Below are 16,020 nucleotides of genomic sequence, written 5' to 3'. Positions count from 1 at the left end.
TCTGTAGTGTATTCCAGGTTTCACCTTGGTATCACCGCAGTCATGGACCCGATAGCGTGTCGCTGCTAGCGACGGTGAACCCACTTGAGCCACAGGTAATGGGTTCACCACTTCATGGCCAGTCAGATTTCACAGTGTCTGTACCTGGTATGCGGTACGATTCTACATACTAGGAACTTGTATGGCCAACTGCATACTTCTCCTCGTGTCCAGAGGCCGTTGGACGCGGACCCAGTTCACTTTGAGATCTGTCTCACTCTTGTATTTGCCTCGAAGGGCATACACACTAGATCAATACACTAGGCTCAACTTCGTAGCGGATCGCCATCCGCCCTGCCGTGTGTTGGTTCTTCCCTGATGTGATGTCTTCCCCGGGATTCACTACACCTTCTAGATTATGCAATTCTTGCTATTGCACAGATAACGTTATGTACATGTACGTTGTTAGTCGTAGTAATGGCGTCTGTGACAATTACAAACCTCGATGCTGACCTTGAGCACAACTGGTGTCATTACCACATCACTGCATCGTATTAAACTGCATGCGGCTCCAGAGCACTCAACATAGTACTCACTCATTTCATTAGTGTTAAAGCTATCGATTCAATCTGTTCAATCCTGGGTCATAACTTATCCCCTCCTCTTTCAGACACATATTTTCTTCTGCATGCATAGAGATTTATTGAAAATCTTTTGGTCACCTGAGTTTGCCGTGACTTAAATTGTCGGCAGACTGATATTGTGTGAATCCCCACACTCATTGGAATGTGTCTGGATGGATTAGATAAAACATTCCACTAAAACTTCGCATAAACTACTTGACGTTGTTAAGGTTATGCGATCCAAGATGGGAAGTATAGCTTGATTTTTTTTTTCATTCAACATATTTTTATCCAAAGCCAAATCTATCCGCCGGCAATGCGGTGACGTCCTATACGGTGGCGAACGAATTCATTCAGCGGAGACTCAAAAGAGCTGCACCTGGTGTTATGTATTCTCCGGAGAAAAGGCTAAAAGCTACAGCAAAAAGAATGACGACCGTATATGAAATCGGGAGAAGTATAGTTCAAATCAATCGAGATATGAATGGCTCGTGTGGGGCCATTAAAAATCGACACTCGCTTAGGCATTTTATCTACGAAGACTTTGGATGATTAAGCTTGCCTTAACTACATTGCGACCCGCAGAGATCCACCGAGCCCATTTATTACTGTAGAATAATCTTCTACTTTATCCCGTTCTTGTTAAAACAACTGCAAAGTACATTGTTACCAATATTAGTTCAGATCATCTTAATGCTACATGAATGCGGCACGTTCAGTTTAATACTAGATAAATGGCAATAACACACTTGGACGAATCGAAGCTGGGAGTTCTTGTTGTTGTTAGATATTCAGGCGATCCGGACAAAGTCTGTGCGCGGCTGCGCCATGTTTTACCAAACAGAGTTTGAATGCTCCTTCGTTTTCTGTACGCCCCGGATTCCTGTGAGAGAGGAAGCCCGGGCGGACATCGTCAACGCGAAGGACAAACACCCGGTGTATCCAACTCCTACACGCGACCGAGATCGGCTAGACCTCAGTCTTAACTTATCAAACTTGAAGCAAATTGCTGGCTTCATCGGTTTACCCAGCAAGTTCGGTTGGGCAGTTAGCCTGGAAGCGCTAAATGTTCGAATGCACGTTTTTTTCTGTTTTTTCGCCGCCTGTAAGTTTCCGAGCACACCATGCAATCTAAGAAATACGATTCTGCCTGCGCATCAGAGCACGTTTCAGAGGCAGGAAGGAATAAAATTACGCTGATTAGCTAGTTGTTGATAACCGTTCTACTAACTACAAAATAACTAAAGTTAAGGTGCTCGACCAGTTTACCGCAATGTTTGACTTTTTCCGAGGAAAAATGGTCATAACTTTTTTTCTAGAATATGGCTGAGCACAACACATGCAGATGCTTCATTGAGCGTTAGTTTTAGTTCCTTTGAGCGGAGTACGAGTCGGCGCAGTTTTCACAGCCTGAGGCATCTATGAAGCTCCTGTTCTCACGCCTCATGTGACGACCGACCCAATCTACCTAGGTAGCTTGCATAAAGAAGAATTCCTCGCAAGAAAGGTAGCGCGATAAGCAAGGATATTTCAAGTAGTTGTGTTAGGACACTTTAGGTGAGGTAGCTGCATTTATTAACCTCTCCAGACCGGAGCCTCAAAACTTTTTTCATATGCACTATGCAGCATAATTAGACTTGACGTTTGTATATAAATGGATCGGGTTAGCGGCAAGCGAAAGGCTGAGATTTGCAAAAGTGTGTAGAGCGGTGCTAAAGCTGCCGTATACTGCATGTTGTTAGCCAAAGTCACAGAGCTAAGCTGCATAATACCGGTTACCAAGGAAATGGACAGGGCAGTGGCGGAACAGAACATGCGCCCACCGGTGCACCTTGTTCTCGTTTTCTAAAATTTGGAAAATCAAACTTCCTATACAGTTTATCATATACGGAGTTGGGGTGTCACCCCTAGCTGGTAACGCGATCACATTGGGCTGGTAACGCGATCAAAGGATACGCCTCTAAGCGTTTTTTGTTGTATACAATTTTCTATTGAAGCAAGCATCCAGCATCAACAGCTGCTTGAACACACGTCTAGCAGCAAGACACTGCTCATAAACTGAGGTCGAAGGATGCAAGTCAAGATCGGCCTGCACGAACATGATGCAGGTTGAGATCGGCGTGCGCGAAAACAGGCGATTGAAGCTGCACTACAGTGGTAAACAGAGTGCTTACTGAAAAACAACACGCATGGAATCAGCATTATCCTGTCTTTATACAGCCTAACACCAGGATAATATGCAGCTTAATTACTTTGGCAATGTGCGGCAACTTTTGCTCGACGCAGAGATCCGTGGAGTGTCAGGCAAAGCTCTACCATCGTTGTGCTCGGATGGTGTTGCCTTCAATCAGTTTATCATGTAGGCATCACTTGGGCCACGTCTCAATAGGTCGTAGCCGCATCTCGTACATGGCGCTGGGCCGTCATGAAGAGAAGACCAGACGTCTTCAGCCGCACTTTGTCATGCCCGCCTGCAACCCGTCATGAACACATAGGCGACTTTTACGTTTTAGCACTTGGTACTTTGTCAAGGTGAAAACACTAGCTGCCATGCTACCCGAGCATGGCGCGACCGGGAATCCCTTCGCCTAAGAACGTATGCTGTAGGAACTAAGTCGACTCATGGAATGCTAGGATAAATTACATTATTTTTTCAGTGTGGATATACGCTGTTACTTAGAGGCTAAACGGAATAGCTTCATTTCCGTTGACCATACTCAACCATCTTGTGAAATAAGAAGTCTTTCCGCCTCGTTGACACTCCGCGCAGACTTGGACGGAATTGCTCGCCAACACTTCATCTTTGCCCCCGGTGGTGTTCAAACGTTCTTGGCACACTTAATCCAGCTGCGATCCATCATTTTCGTCATCCGGAGCGCAGCAAGGCTCTATGTCTTCAGCGATGTCGATCGCGCCAGTCTCAGTCGTTGTTGTTTGCTAACAACCTGTTGACGAGCCCGCTAGCATCATCAACGGGGCCTGCACAGCATATTCAGAGAAATGTTCAGTATAAGATGCAGCTTACAACACAGTATAGTACGTACATGCAGGATAACATTCAACTTACCCGACTCGCCCAGCGCTGAAACCGCACTTGAATGATGATCAGTTTGGTTGCGTCCGCAGTAGCAGGGTACTCACAGTATCAGCCGCATAGTTCATCCGACTGACGTCGGCGGCGGCAGCGATACGAGCATCACTAGCTGCGCAAGCCGAAGCAGGGCCGAATCCGGGAAGGATGCTGTAGCAAAGTCGAAGAAGGTGAAAAACTGGTTCTGTAGTATGGGTTCCGAGTCGAGAACTGCATACAGATCATATAACCGCCTAAGAGGTTTTTTAGTTAGCATAAAACATTGCAACCATACGAATTGCGTTGGACTCACCCAACGATTCATCGCCACAGATACGTCTACGCCGTTGGTGCTGCTTGCGTCGCCTCCAGACTACAGGTAGAAGTAGTGGTCGTCCAGCCCGTGCCTAGCCTTGCTCCCGCAAGCTATCATCACAGCAGTTAAGCGCGATCTTCCCCGCACAGCTCCTCTGTCGATGTGTGCCCCGCGCGCGCAAATTCTCGAATGAGGCCCGTTTTCAAAAGGCGGCGAGCGGCAAAGTGCTGAACCACTCGTTTGGACTGTCCCAAAAGCCTCTAGCATTATATGCAAATCAGTTGCAGTACGGGGAGCCTGCTAGATCCCATATTTTGAATTTTGGGAAATTGTCCGTCCTTTCCTATGTTGCAAAAGAAAGGCGCGAACAGAAACCCGACAAAATTTAATCTTAAAGTTTGTATATCATGTGGCGAGGGAAAATACACCCCATATAAACTTCAAGTCAAAAATCGCTTAAACTGCATATATGCAGTTTAAGGAAAATCCTAATCCAGCATTATGCAGCAGGCGGGCTGGAGGGGTTAAGACGACTGGGCTTACCAAAAATGTTGTGTGTCCATGGTTGACTACACGAAGCAGGGCAAGAATACGTAGCTATCGGTTGGGATTTACTTTATTTCCACGACAGCTAAGCGCTCCCAAGATTCACTGAAGCGAAGCTGATTAACCTGCAGCATAGTAGCTTTAACGAATTGTTGGTACACTTGGCTGCACAGTCGTAGATGCAGATGCTGCGGCTGCGAAGCAGGCGCAGGAGATGCCCGAGTACATCGTTTCCCTGTAAGCGCATCCGTACAAGCTAGCTTCGAACTGCGAGACCCCCCGGGTCCCCAATAAGGCTAAAATACCAACTGATCTCAAAATATAGTATAATCTTATTGAATGTGTTTTGGCAGTCTGTGCTTTTATTGTGAAAAGCGACCGGAATGACTCTTTTAAATGAGGTAAGGAATGACCCACTTTTAAAATAGTGGGTCATTTTACCTAGTATTTAAAAAAATACTAGGTAGTACTGCAGTATTGATCAAAGTGTAAGACCATGGCAAACCACAAGTGATCTACATGTAGGACCAGTCCTTCCAAAAATACTATTTATATTTAGGGAGCCTATATTGAAAAATACACAGTGGTATACAAATCAAAAGGTAGGAAAATATATTATGACATTCTCCCTGTGAACGAAATACATAAAGAGCCCCTAACATCCGTGAAACTATTAGCTAAAGTTCCGATCGATTACAGTGTGTGATTGGGTAAAAAATACTCCAAAGGTAGTAAAAATAAAATATGGTAGGGGACCATTCAAATCCAGAAAATAAATAATACATCGTGAAATAATGCATATATCGAAGTTTCCATATGTTTCTAGGGAGCACTGCGGAGAGTTAAACAGCATATTTACTCCAAATTTCTCCGCACCGCGCGGACTAAATAAGCGGTTTATCAACTACTCGGATAAGGCCTGCGCAAATTTGCTCAAGGCTTAATTTAGCAAGAACGGGGCGACAACTGCCTATCCACTCCACCGCCACTGAACGGCAGCAACCCGCACCGGGACCGCTGTTATTGAAAGAGGTGATGCCCACGTATGCCTCGCCGCCGTCCTTTTCCGACTTTTCCCACCCCCTTAGATTGACAACGTCGCCGAGATCGCAGTTCTGTAAACGACAATGGCGTCCTGGGACTCCGGGCGACCAAGGTAAACCGACTTCTTGGAGTGGCCGAACACATCCGCGTGTTCGAAGACAAACAGGGAAGGGTTAGCGCTTTGAGTATTCCCGATAGTTGTGATGGCACCATTTCCAACAAACTCAAGATCGCACTCTTCGAACCAGGATCTTGTGTGGAGGCCCGAAATGACGTCAATGGCGCCGCTGATGTAGCAGCTGACATACATTTGATAACCTTTGTTTGCACAAAGTGTGGCCTCGTAACCCGTCATGTTCACTCCGTAGAAGCCGTAGTCGAGGCCATTGACGAAAACGGCAGGTGCCTGGTCACCGCTTTTGAGCTTCATCTGTGGGTTGGCGATGTTGAAATTGTATACCTTGGTATCTTTCTCCGACTTGAAGAGCATGATGCTGACCCGATGGTGGTCTGCTGAACCCGTGGTATTGACCGGAAGATCGTTTAGAGCCATCGAGTGAGTGATAGTCACATGATTTTCAGCGTACGGCTGCGCGTTGCACATGTAGCCCTGCAGCTCTAATCAGCGCCTGCGACGAAGCAAACGGTAAAACTACAGCGTACAGTGTCATATTTTCTTGGGCTAACAGTCATGATGAGGAAAGGGGGGGGGGGTAGAACGCGCAGGTAGAATTACGGAGAGAGAGAGAGCCGAGGTGTCGGTCTTTAGCGCAATCCCGTAGAGTAAGTTGAATTCCCCTGAGATTTAGGCCGGCGCCGTGGCACTTCACTTTAGGTTGCTCATGCGCTTCGGTCCGTTGATGATTCGGGCTGCAAGAGTTGAGACGGACTCCTTACACAGGTGAGTGTATTGCTTGACGGTGTCAGACGCCCACCGCCCGTGTAATTGGATTGTCAGGGAGTCGATGCCTGCGCGGTACATGTGTGTTGCCCCTCCAGCCCTGAGTGAATACGAGCTGTATGCCTTTGTGTTGCTGCCGGAGATACTCGCAACGCGCTGAATGGCGCCGGCGATTCTTGTAGATGCGACGCAGTCGCAGTTGGGAACGCCTTGGTCATTCACGAAAACGACCACGGCGATGTTCTGGGGTAGTGACTTCCGAGCTTTCAACAGGCGCAGCGCGCCAAACACTGAGCACACGACGCGGTGACCGTGGCGGCTCAGCATGCGCAGCGTCGGCCCGCCGCGGTAGTTTATTTTGGAGCCGGTGAACCGAATGTGTACCAAGGCCGCGGCGCTTGTGGACACCGTGGGCGCTCCAGAACAAACCACGCAAACGAACCTCTTCCTTGTGACGCAATCTCGGATCGGCGCAGGAGAAAGAATCCCAAACACAAGACCCCATAGAGCTTGGTTTGAAGGCCGCTCCATGTCGAGTGATGCGTAACAGAGCTTGGGCTGGAGGCTGGAGAAGGGTGCCTTGTGCTGGACTGGGATCTCAAGGGGGCTGATGCCCTTCAAAAGCATGCGAATTTGTGGATGGCCGCAGGGGAAATCTAGCCCGGCAGCTGCAAAGAAGTGCCGAATACCGGTTAGAGTCGCCAAGATGGTAGATCCGCGTACCGGGAGACCCGAGCCGTATCCTTCGTGGAAGCCCGAGATGACGAAAAATCTGCAATATGCTGAATGGCGAGCGTCGGTGAAACGCTACGGCGATGGCACCACTCGAACCCCTTTCGTAGTGACTTGAGGTATTGATCGTACGTCGATGCTGCGACGGAGTGTGTCCTGGGATGGTATGCCAGATCGTCTCCAAGTCTGTCGAACTGGGCGCGGCCTGTGTCCAGCCATGTGTCATAGACGCAAAACGGTTAGTGCTGGATGTACAATTAGATCTCCGTGAGCCTGCATCCGCAATGAGGTTCTCCGGCAACATGCGACGATGAGAAGCGCAGGTTCCACTCGGTTTCTCACAAGCTGTGCAGCCGGATGATGGTTTGAGCTTGGTGATTCCTAGAAGCAATCTTCGTTTGCCAGCTGACGGCGGACGGGTTGTCGATGCGAAAGTGCACGTGGCAGGGAAGCGTTCTGTCACCGCGGCGAGAAGCCGCCCATGAGGCTCCCCACGTGTGAACTGCAAATGCACACGAAAGTAGTTCACTGTAGTTGATATCGAACCCGACGCCAGGGTTATCCTTCGATTCTGTTGCTCCGATTCGTTGAAAGCGTACGTCAGTGCAAGCTCGACAGATCGAACGATGGTGCAGAGGTCATAGTCAAAAGCATCCATTTCGACGATGACGTCCGCAGCGGGGAGCGAGTTGATATATTGTAGTGGAACCCCGTTAAGCGTCGATGTTTGTAGGATGCGTTGTCACCAGTACAGGTCTTCGCGAATGACACTAGTGACCGGAACGATGTGCCAGTGGTGAAGGTGACGCTCCTGTTGGCGAAGGCGTTGTAGCAACGCACGTGCTGTCCGGACGCATGTGGCCACGTGACGAAGGCACCCGAGCAGCGAACGGCACTCCGAGCACCAAAGTGTTGTGGACTCTAATGCGGCTGCGACAATGCGTTCTGCCTTGGCAACCTTAGTAGTTGACATGGAGACGGTCCCGGCTGTCGAGTCGAACATATAAACCGAGCGCCTTCTGATGGGTGGACCAGCTTGAAAACTTCTCTTTGTTGGTAGCTGTCGACCCGAGGACGGAAACCATAGCATAGCGCAAAGATTGGTCCATGTCCAGACAGTTTGTTCCCACATCGCCTGCAACGTTGATGTGGTCATCGACCCAATGATAACAGTAGAAACCGCCGGGATTGTAGATGTTGGTGGTGTGACCGTGGATATGTGCAATAGCGCCACCAACAGCAGTGAAATTTCCAGGGGAGCTGGACCATCCGAACGCTGCCGAAGTGTCGATTACGAGCGCATTATCAGGCGGGAGCCTGCCGCCGAACAGATAGACGTCGTAGCTGTGAATGCATCTATGGCGGAATGCGGACGACACGTCCCCTGTCTGCTCCTGGACTTCGCAGTCGGGGTGACGCGATGGTTGGTGGACGATTTCGGTCGCGATGCTGTCGCAGTGTTCGTATGTTGGTTGACAAATAGCAGTCTGGTCTATGAAGTCCTTTAGCGACGAGTTGACTGGGTAGGATAAGTCATGAATGATACGACCGGTCGTTCGCGGATCCCCATCCCCTTGTCAACCACGCCGAACGGACTAATGTGGACCTCGGACTACAAACCCAAAATAGTCTCGTCCACGACGATGTACCTCCACGAATCTTGTTCTTTGCGGATATTCTTGACAAGGGCATTGTACCGTTCATCTACCAACTTGTGGTTCGGAGGTCGTAAGGTCTGACGCGGCAATGGATGCGTCCACGGGACCCGTGCTCCGGATTGAGCAATGTCTAGTAAGCATGGGAGGTGCCGGTAGCCTTGGCACGAAACCTCCAACACGGCAGGCACCATGCTCTTCTTTGGTCTGTAGTCGTCCACGGTTTGCCCGTGTATGAGCTCAGTTAACGCTGGTAGCGTGATGCGCGTGCGGCGTATGAACTCGGACAGCACTCGCTGGAGCTCTTTGTTCAGCACCCGGCATGCTGGATAGCCGGTGTAGTTGGTAGCTTCAAGCCTACGCTGCTGAGGACGCGGTTAATACGGTCAACGCGGATGATTTCCCATAGAGCGGCGCGCTGTGCAGCGGCGGCAACGTTCTGCCTTGTTGCATTGACTAACGGAGCAGGGCGGAGTTGGCCGCAGCGAGAAGAGTGGGACGGCGCGCACCGCCTCCCGCGTGATGACCGCTACCCATCGGTCGCCACGTCAGCGGAAATGGTGCAACTCTCGGGGTGTCCGGTCGTAAGCGGACCATAGGGCGCAGTAGGCGAGAAATGCTGGGGCAGTCTCGGAGGTCGGGCACTGCCATTGGGCGAGCTCGTCCTGCGTGTGGCCTGATCTGTCGGAGCGGCGATGCTGGGCTGAGGCGACATGGGCCCGGTCTGACTGCGTATGCCGTGGGGCGGTGCCTCAGCGGCGTGGGGCGGCTGAGATGAGTGTGTTGTGCTCGTAGCAGATTGAGTGTACCAGGGCTACAATGAATGGTGCAATGTCTTGTACGACCAGAAAAATGCTCGCTAGCAGATGAGGGCCCAGTTTCAGTGAATTGGGATAAGCAGCTTGCTAACCGAAGCGGCAGCGAGCCGGCGTCGCCTCAGCATACCCTCAGACGGTGTTGACGGTGTTCAGTGCGGGGCATGTGGCCCTGACTGTAGTGCCGCTCAATGAAGTCTTGTAGGTTGCGGGATAGACGGCGATCCCATAAATGTGTGCGCCGCGCATGAGCACAGCGCTCAGCACTACCTCCGTTGCACATGTGTGGTAGTGCCCCGGGCTCCTGGGGGTCGACCGACCCCGGGGAGGTCCACCCGAGTGGTACATGGTGTACCCCACACGAGAAGAGCCCCGGAAAGCCGGTGTGGAACGAACGACGACGTCAGAAGGGTCGACCCCGGGCGCGCCCGGACCAGCCCATAGTGAACCCAAGTGATTAAGCGGACACCAGTAGGAAGCCCATAGTTAAGCGCTTCCCCGGGACCAGTGGCCCTGGGGGAGCGCGTAATTCAGTCTAACTTTTTCCCCAAAGAGCTCAAGTCGCTTTCACTTCAGGAACTCCAAGGTACGAAGGCCGCGGTCACTGGGACCCGCGCTAGTAGACTGTCCCCAGGTAAATCGATAACATCTTTGCCAGGGCTTCCTTCCAGGAAGCCCCAGGCATTTCATATGTGTCCCCCCCCGGAGTGCGGTCTAGCCGGCACGGGTAAGGGCATTCCATATTCTCGGGGTCACGCCCGTGGGGTCTCGCCCCGAAGAGTATTGCAGCCGTCGCCGAGGGAGTCTTGCTCCGAAAGACCTGATTGCATATTTTAGTTGCGTGTTAATTCCGCCCCGGGAACCAGGTAGCGTCCCCGGGTGATTGAGTGTATTCCTACCAAACCAGCGTACTGATAAGGTCGGGACTCCCAGGAGATTCGAAGGGGGTACACAAGGTGAGGTTACTGACTGAGTCCCAGGACCTCTTGCTTTCCCATAGCGAGTAAAGGTCCCGGGAACTCACGGTCTCGGATAAATCCCTCGTCCGGGCGGGCCGTCTATCTACTAGGAGATTCGCTCTCTCTAGTTCCCTAGATCCTTGGTCTAGGAATCGCAACCCGGGAACTGACAGGGTGTCGAGGGCGGAAGCTCAAGGCGCTACATCACACATGCCACACCCCAGGAAACGCAGACAGGGCTCCAAGCCTTCAGCGCTGCGCGGGATTTGGCGCCGGATATGGTCTGGCATGATGGGCACCCGACCTGCGGGAGCGCGGCGCGACGAGGTCAGGGCGCTCCGTGGGGCCCGGCGCACGGAGTTTGTCGATGCTGCTTGCTGTGCCGCTAGTCGAAGCGCGAGCCCATTCAGAGAGGCCTGTCAGTCGGTAGCATGATAGTCGATTCCCCTCACGGCGTCGCAGTAGTTGCGCCACCATTTTGGCGAGGCTTCAGATAGATGTGACATCACCCGGTCCAAAAACGAGTTCCCGTAGAGCCGACCCAGTCCGGAGGGTTGTCTCGCTCAAGGTTGCCCAGGACGAAAAGCTTCAGCCGGGATGTCAAGCGTCGGACATGGTCGAAGAACAGTGCATCACCCAGCGAGGTGAGGCCGCTGATGGCAGCCAGGAGATCTGACACGAGGCGGTTCTCAGTTTTTCGTCGACGACATGCCATTCTAGAAATGAATTGGAGCTTGTATTGGACGACAAGTGGCGGATGAAATGGGTGCGGCGTGGCTGTACCCGTGTGACACGAGTGACGATTGTGGGAGAAAAGTGATGCTGTGGAATGAATCCAGTACCTGACCGCAGATGGGCCCAACTGGCTGGAAGTGTGAATCCTGGGAGTGCACACCCAGGATGTCAAAGTACACTCAGTCCAGCCGCGGACTTTCCCTTACGATGAGTGCCTAAAGTCTGGCGGAAAGTGTCTCTGGCGAATGCATCCCAGAGTACACCTCATCTTGCTGTGGCTCAGAGTGCCCCAGAGGATCAAATTACCCTGAGAATCAACCCACTACCACCATGATCATGCGCAGGAGGCCGCTAAACCCGCTAAAAGTGTGGCTTTGTGGAGATACACGCGAGCCTGCAATGTAGCAGACTTGTTACCCAGAGTGCCGCACGGAAACCCAGAGTGCCGCACGATGACCCAGAGTTCACCCCCCTGAGTGCAGGTGACCAGATGATTCTCTGGGTTTGGATCAAGAATCCAGACTCTCCATACTGAACTTAAGTGTTTCCCAAGCCAACATCCAAGAATCCCCACAGTTCCCCAAAGATTCCTCAGAATTCCCCAGGATTTCAGAAGATGACCCTGAGTGTCACATGATTTTCATGGATTCGAGTCAGTTCGAAGTCAGTCTGCAAGCAAAGTGATGCGTGACCTTGAAGAACCGCTATGGATGCGCAGACTGGATACTTTCGAGGAGTCGAGAGGGAGTCCTGCACCATACTAAACCAAGTCCAAGGACCCACAATTGGCACTTTCGACGCCGTGCGACAATGGAATCGCAAGTCGATCGCAACTTTGGACCGCTGAACCCAAGGTATACTCAAGACAAGACATTTGACCCCAAGCACAGTGAACAGAAGATATTTGCCCGAAGAAGAGAGAGAGAAGTAGCTGATAAAAACCAAACAGAGCTCCTTTTACCCTGTACTGCGCAAGTGACTTCGGCCAAGCCTGCCGACGGAAATCCGGAGGACCCGAGACCACGACCGCGGGACGCTAAGGGCACATCAACGGCGAAGGACAGCCGTCTGTGTGGGCTCAATCAAACTCAAGTCCAGTTAGGTGGTGACCAGCGACGGCCTTGAGCTTCCTGGGGTGATCCATCTATTCCATATCCTAGTTGGGTCACTTGCTGTGCTCGTGGTAGCCCATTTCATATTATTCCAGAGGGTATTCTGGGGTGCTAGGTAGTCGCCTCCAGGATTTTGTATTGACTGCTTGTGTGAAGGGAAGGTAACTGATAGTGACTGTATTTTCCTCCTTTATTGGAGGTGGTGCACGTTTGTGTGAGTCTCAGGGGAGCTAGGCCCCTGAATTTCAGACTCGAGTGAGCCTAGTGTGTGTGTGACCCACCGTCCAAGGGTCCAAAAGAATAAATGACGGATAGTTGTAGTGTTTGTATACTCTGTATTTGTTGGTTTTATCGAGCTAGGAGGGTATTTGGGTAAGGTGTCTTCTGAGTTCCAAGTCCCAGAGTTGACTGAAATCCTGGACCCTGAATTCGTGATATTCTGGGTTTCAGGGGATCTGATTCTCTGGGTTTGCCTTTTGGTGTGGAGGTGCGTTCTGAAGTAGATGTGCGCTCCCGCACTTCTTCGAGGCTACATTTACAACCGGTGGAGTGCCGTTCCGTCGAAGACAAACGAGCCGACAGGGATTACACAAGGTACCCACGCCAACCAAGGAGTGTGATTTTCAGGGTTTAAAGCTTTGCGGCTGCAAATTTCTGGGTCTATCTTCTTGCTGTTGACTCTCAAGTCGATTCTCTGGGTCTACCCCTGGGGAACAGTCTTGGGCTGCGCTATACGAATCCCCCCCTGGGAGATAAAGGTTTCATCGGCCTCGCCTCAGATCGTCGTATGTGTCGCACTGCGACATGGTAGTTGGTAACACAGCTGCGGCTCCAAAGTCTGCTCTGCAAAGTTTACATAAATCGGCCCCCGTCGAAGCTGTTCCATCTCTGTGAGAGGGCAGAAGTGGATGATGGTGAGGCCTCGGTTGCTGAGCCGTGCACTGTACAAAGCCACGAGAACCGGAGGTGACTTCGAAGTGGGTGAGCTCGCGGAGTTGCAGGACGAAAGCCTCGGGGTGGTGTACGCACCTGCGGTGGTTCTCAGGGTCTTGTACAGGCGATGAGCGGCCAATTGATGCGTGCAGCGGATAGTACTCGCCCTTCGTGCGCCTGCGCGGCACCGGAAAACTGGAGCAGCGGAGGTGCTGGATAGCCGATGGGGGGTATCAGTACAGTAAAAAGTGTAATTAGTGTGGGTCCGCTAATAGTGTGGGCGCGCAATTAGTATGGCCCACACTAATTAAAACCCTCAAAAATTGCCAAGAAAACAGTATAAGTTTCAGTATTGACATACAAACATTAAAATTAAATTTCGGGAAGATTTACCCTCACTATTTGAGGGGGAGCAAAAAAAATCGGCCAGGCGCAAATACCGTGGCCCACACTAATTATACTTCTTACTGTAGTGTTGCCGGGAATTGGAAGCGTCCAAGAGAGGCGTGGTGCAGCTGGCATGGGGTCGTGTGCCACCTCCCAGCGTCAGCAATACTCCCAGTGTTGGCAGCTAAGCTTAGGCCGCATGCCGGCGCGGCTCCAGGCACAACCGACTGAATTTGCTCGCTTAAGGCGTTGATCATGGCAAACAGGCTATCCACATTGTCCTCCAGCGAGGCACTCGGAATGCCGCTGTTCGTAGGTGCTGGTATCGCCGTTTGACCCTGCTGGCTGTAATCTTCAAGGAACCCGTCCAGGTTGAAAGCGGCAGGGACCGCCTGCACCTGCGCCATGGTGCAAGGTGGCGCCGGCAAGTTCAGTGGAGTCAAGAGCGGTATGTCGGACACAGCCGGACCCTGTGATTACGGCGAGCCGAGCCACGATGGAACGACGCGACGGTCGCTCGTTTGGACTCGTGTTGACGACTGTCGCTGCTGGAGCCCCAGGCTCTAGAACGCGCTCTCCTTCTCCATCAACATTGGCACGGGCCTCCTGCTCAGTGGGCGCTAAAGGCATACGACCAGCCGAGCGTGATCTGGCTTTGCGCTCTTGCTTTCGCGCCACCGCAAGCGCGGCTCCAGTGACGACTTCTGGGATGCGCTTCAGCTTGGATCAAATGGCGCGCGAGCTCCCGCAAGGAAGACCGAATCTTGGCGAGATTGGCCGTCATGTACAGCAGTACCGGCTGACAGGGGAATCTGTCGACAAAAAACTCGCAGTTGTCGCCCAATACAAGCAGTGTAAGGCTATTAGGCAGACTATCAAGTACTATTATCCTAACCTTAGTAGCAGATCCTACAACAGCAAGCGCACTACAATGCTACGGTGGGCTCGGGAGATCAAGCGCCTTAACGCCGCTGCAGCGGAAGGCAAGGGTACCCACATGAAAGTGCGCAGCGTCGGTACGGCAACCGTTTTGTCAGCTAAGAACGAAGCCTACTTGGCTCTATGGGTAAACGAGCTGCGAGATGAGGGCATCCCCGTGTCTACCAAGATGCTGAAGGATAAGGCTCTAAGATGTAGCCGAGGAGGCTGAGTTACTCAGTTTTAAAGCCACTGATAAATGGGCGGTTGGATTCAAAAACCGTCACCGATTTAGCTTTCGTTGTCCTACGAGACAGTGCCAAATCAGCCACCCCCCCCCCCCCCCGACATAAATGAGATTGCTGCCGACTTGGGTGCGAAGGTGGAGGCCAGCGTTCGTGAGCTCGGTGACACTCGAGTCTACAAGGCGGTTATGTTTAACCATTATTTTATTTGATGCAATGCAGCCGTGTATTTCGTGTACCGTATAATCGTAGTCCTAGGCGACAACCTCCGGACATGGATTATCACCATCTGGTCATTACAACTACTAATTATCAAATTGAAGCTGCCGTTTTATTATTCATCCTCAACATTATCGCTGTCGCTACTGTGACTACCGCTACCGGTATCATCGTCCGAGCTGTCGTCCCCCTCACTGCTACCACTGTCGCTACCGATATCGTCGTCAGAGTCCATTTCTCCTTCAGCTAAGTTGTGCATTTGCAGTGACGCAATAACTGCGTCTGTATCAACCTCAGCACAAGCGTCAATAGCCGGTGGGCGTGTAGCCATCAGTAGCCCCGCGCGTGAGAATCCGCTGACGATTGTTTCACGTGATAACCCGTCCCAACTTGACATGATCCATTTGGTGATGTCCCGCCGCGACGGCCCGACCAAAGCGAAAGGCTTCTCTTTAAATTCGTCCCGGAGAATGGCGACTCTTCGATCGGCTTCCTGCTGGTCATACTGCTTGCGTGTGCTTAGAATATCTGCAGCGAGCTTGCTCCTTTTTTGTTGTCGGGCCTTTTCTCCACTGTTGTACTTCCTAAGTTGTTCGCGCAGTGTTTCAATCCAAAGCGATCGTAGTAAACCTTTAAAAGGTTTATTCCACGAAATATCTGCCGGTTGACAGACACACGTATAATTTGGCGGCACATTCAGTAGGACAACGTTGAGCGAGGCAGCATAATCTTTTACCTCCTTCGTCCAATGCGCGCTAAAATCGTCCCACAACAGCAAGACCTTGTCGTCCGGGTACTCACGGTTGGCAAAATAAACCTCCAAAAAAATTA

General features: G+C 51.5%; 2 protein-coding genes across 2 annotated transcripts; both read right to left on the bottom strand.

Moving 5' to 3' along the window:
* Positions 1 to 8,823: 8,823 nt before the first annotated feature.
* On the bottom strand, positions 8,824 to 9,183 carry PHYSODRAFT_519892 (hypothetical protein; the record flags this gene model as incomplete). The annotated part of the gene is made up of 1 exon (XM_009535212.1): positions 8,824 to 9,183. A coding segment is annotated over one exon (360 nt), but the record flags the coding sequence as incomplete, so codon positions are not given.
* Positions 9,184 to 15,523: 6,340 nt separating this feature from the next.
* PHYSODRAFT_451999 (hypothetical protein) lies at positions 15,524 to 15,976 on the bottom strand (the record flags this gene model as incomplete). The annotated part of the gene is made up of 2 exons (XM_009535211.1): positions 15,524 to 15,639; positions 15,763 to 15,976. Coding segments are annotated over 2 exons (330 nt in total), but the record flags the coding sequence as incomplete, so codon positions are not given.
* Between the last annotated feature and the right edge of the window lie 44 nt (positions 15,977 to 16,020).

Source organism: Phytophthora sojae, assembly GCF_000149755.1.
Source record: "Phytophthora sojae unplaced genomic scaffold PHYSOscaffold_8, whole genome shotgun sequence".
Taxonomy (NCBI): Eukaryota; Oomycota; class Peronosporomycetes; order Peronosporales; family Peronosporaceae; genus Phytophthora; species Phytophthora sojae.
Note: the sequence above shows the minus strand (reverse complement) of the source record. Positions and strands in the feature narration are given on the sequence as shown.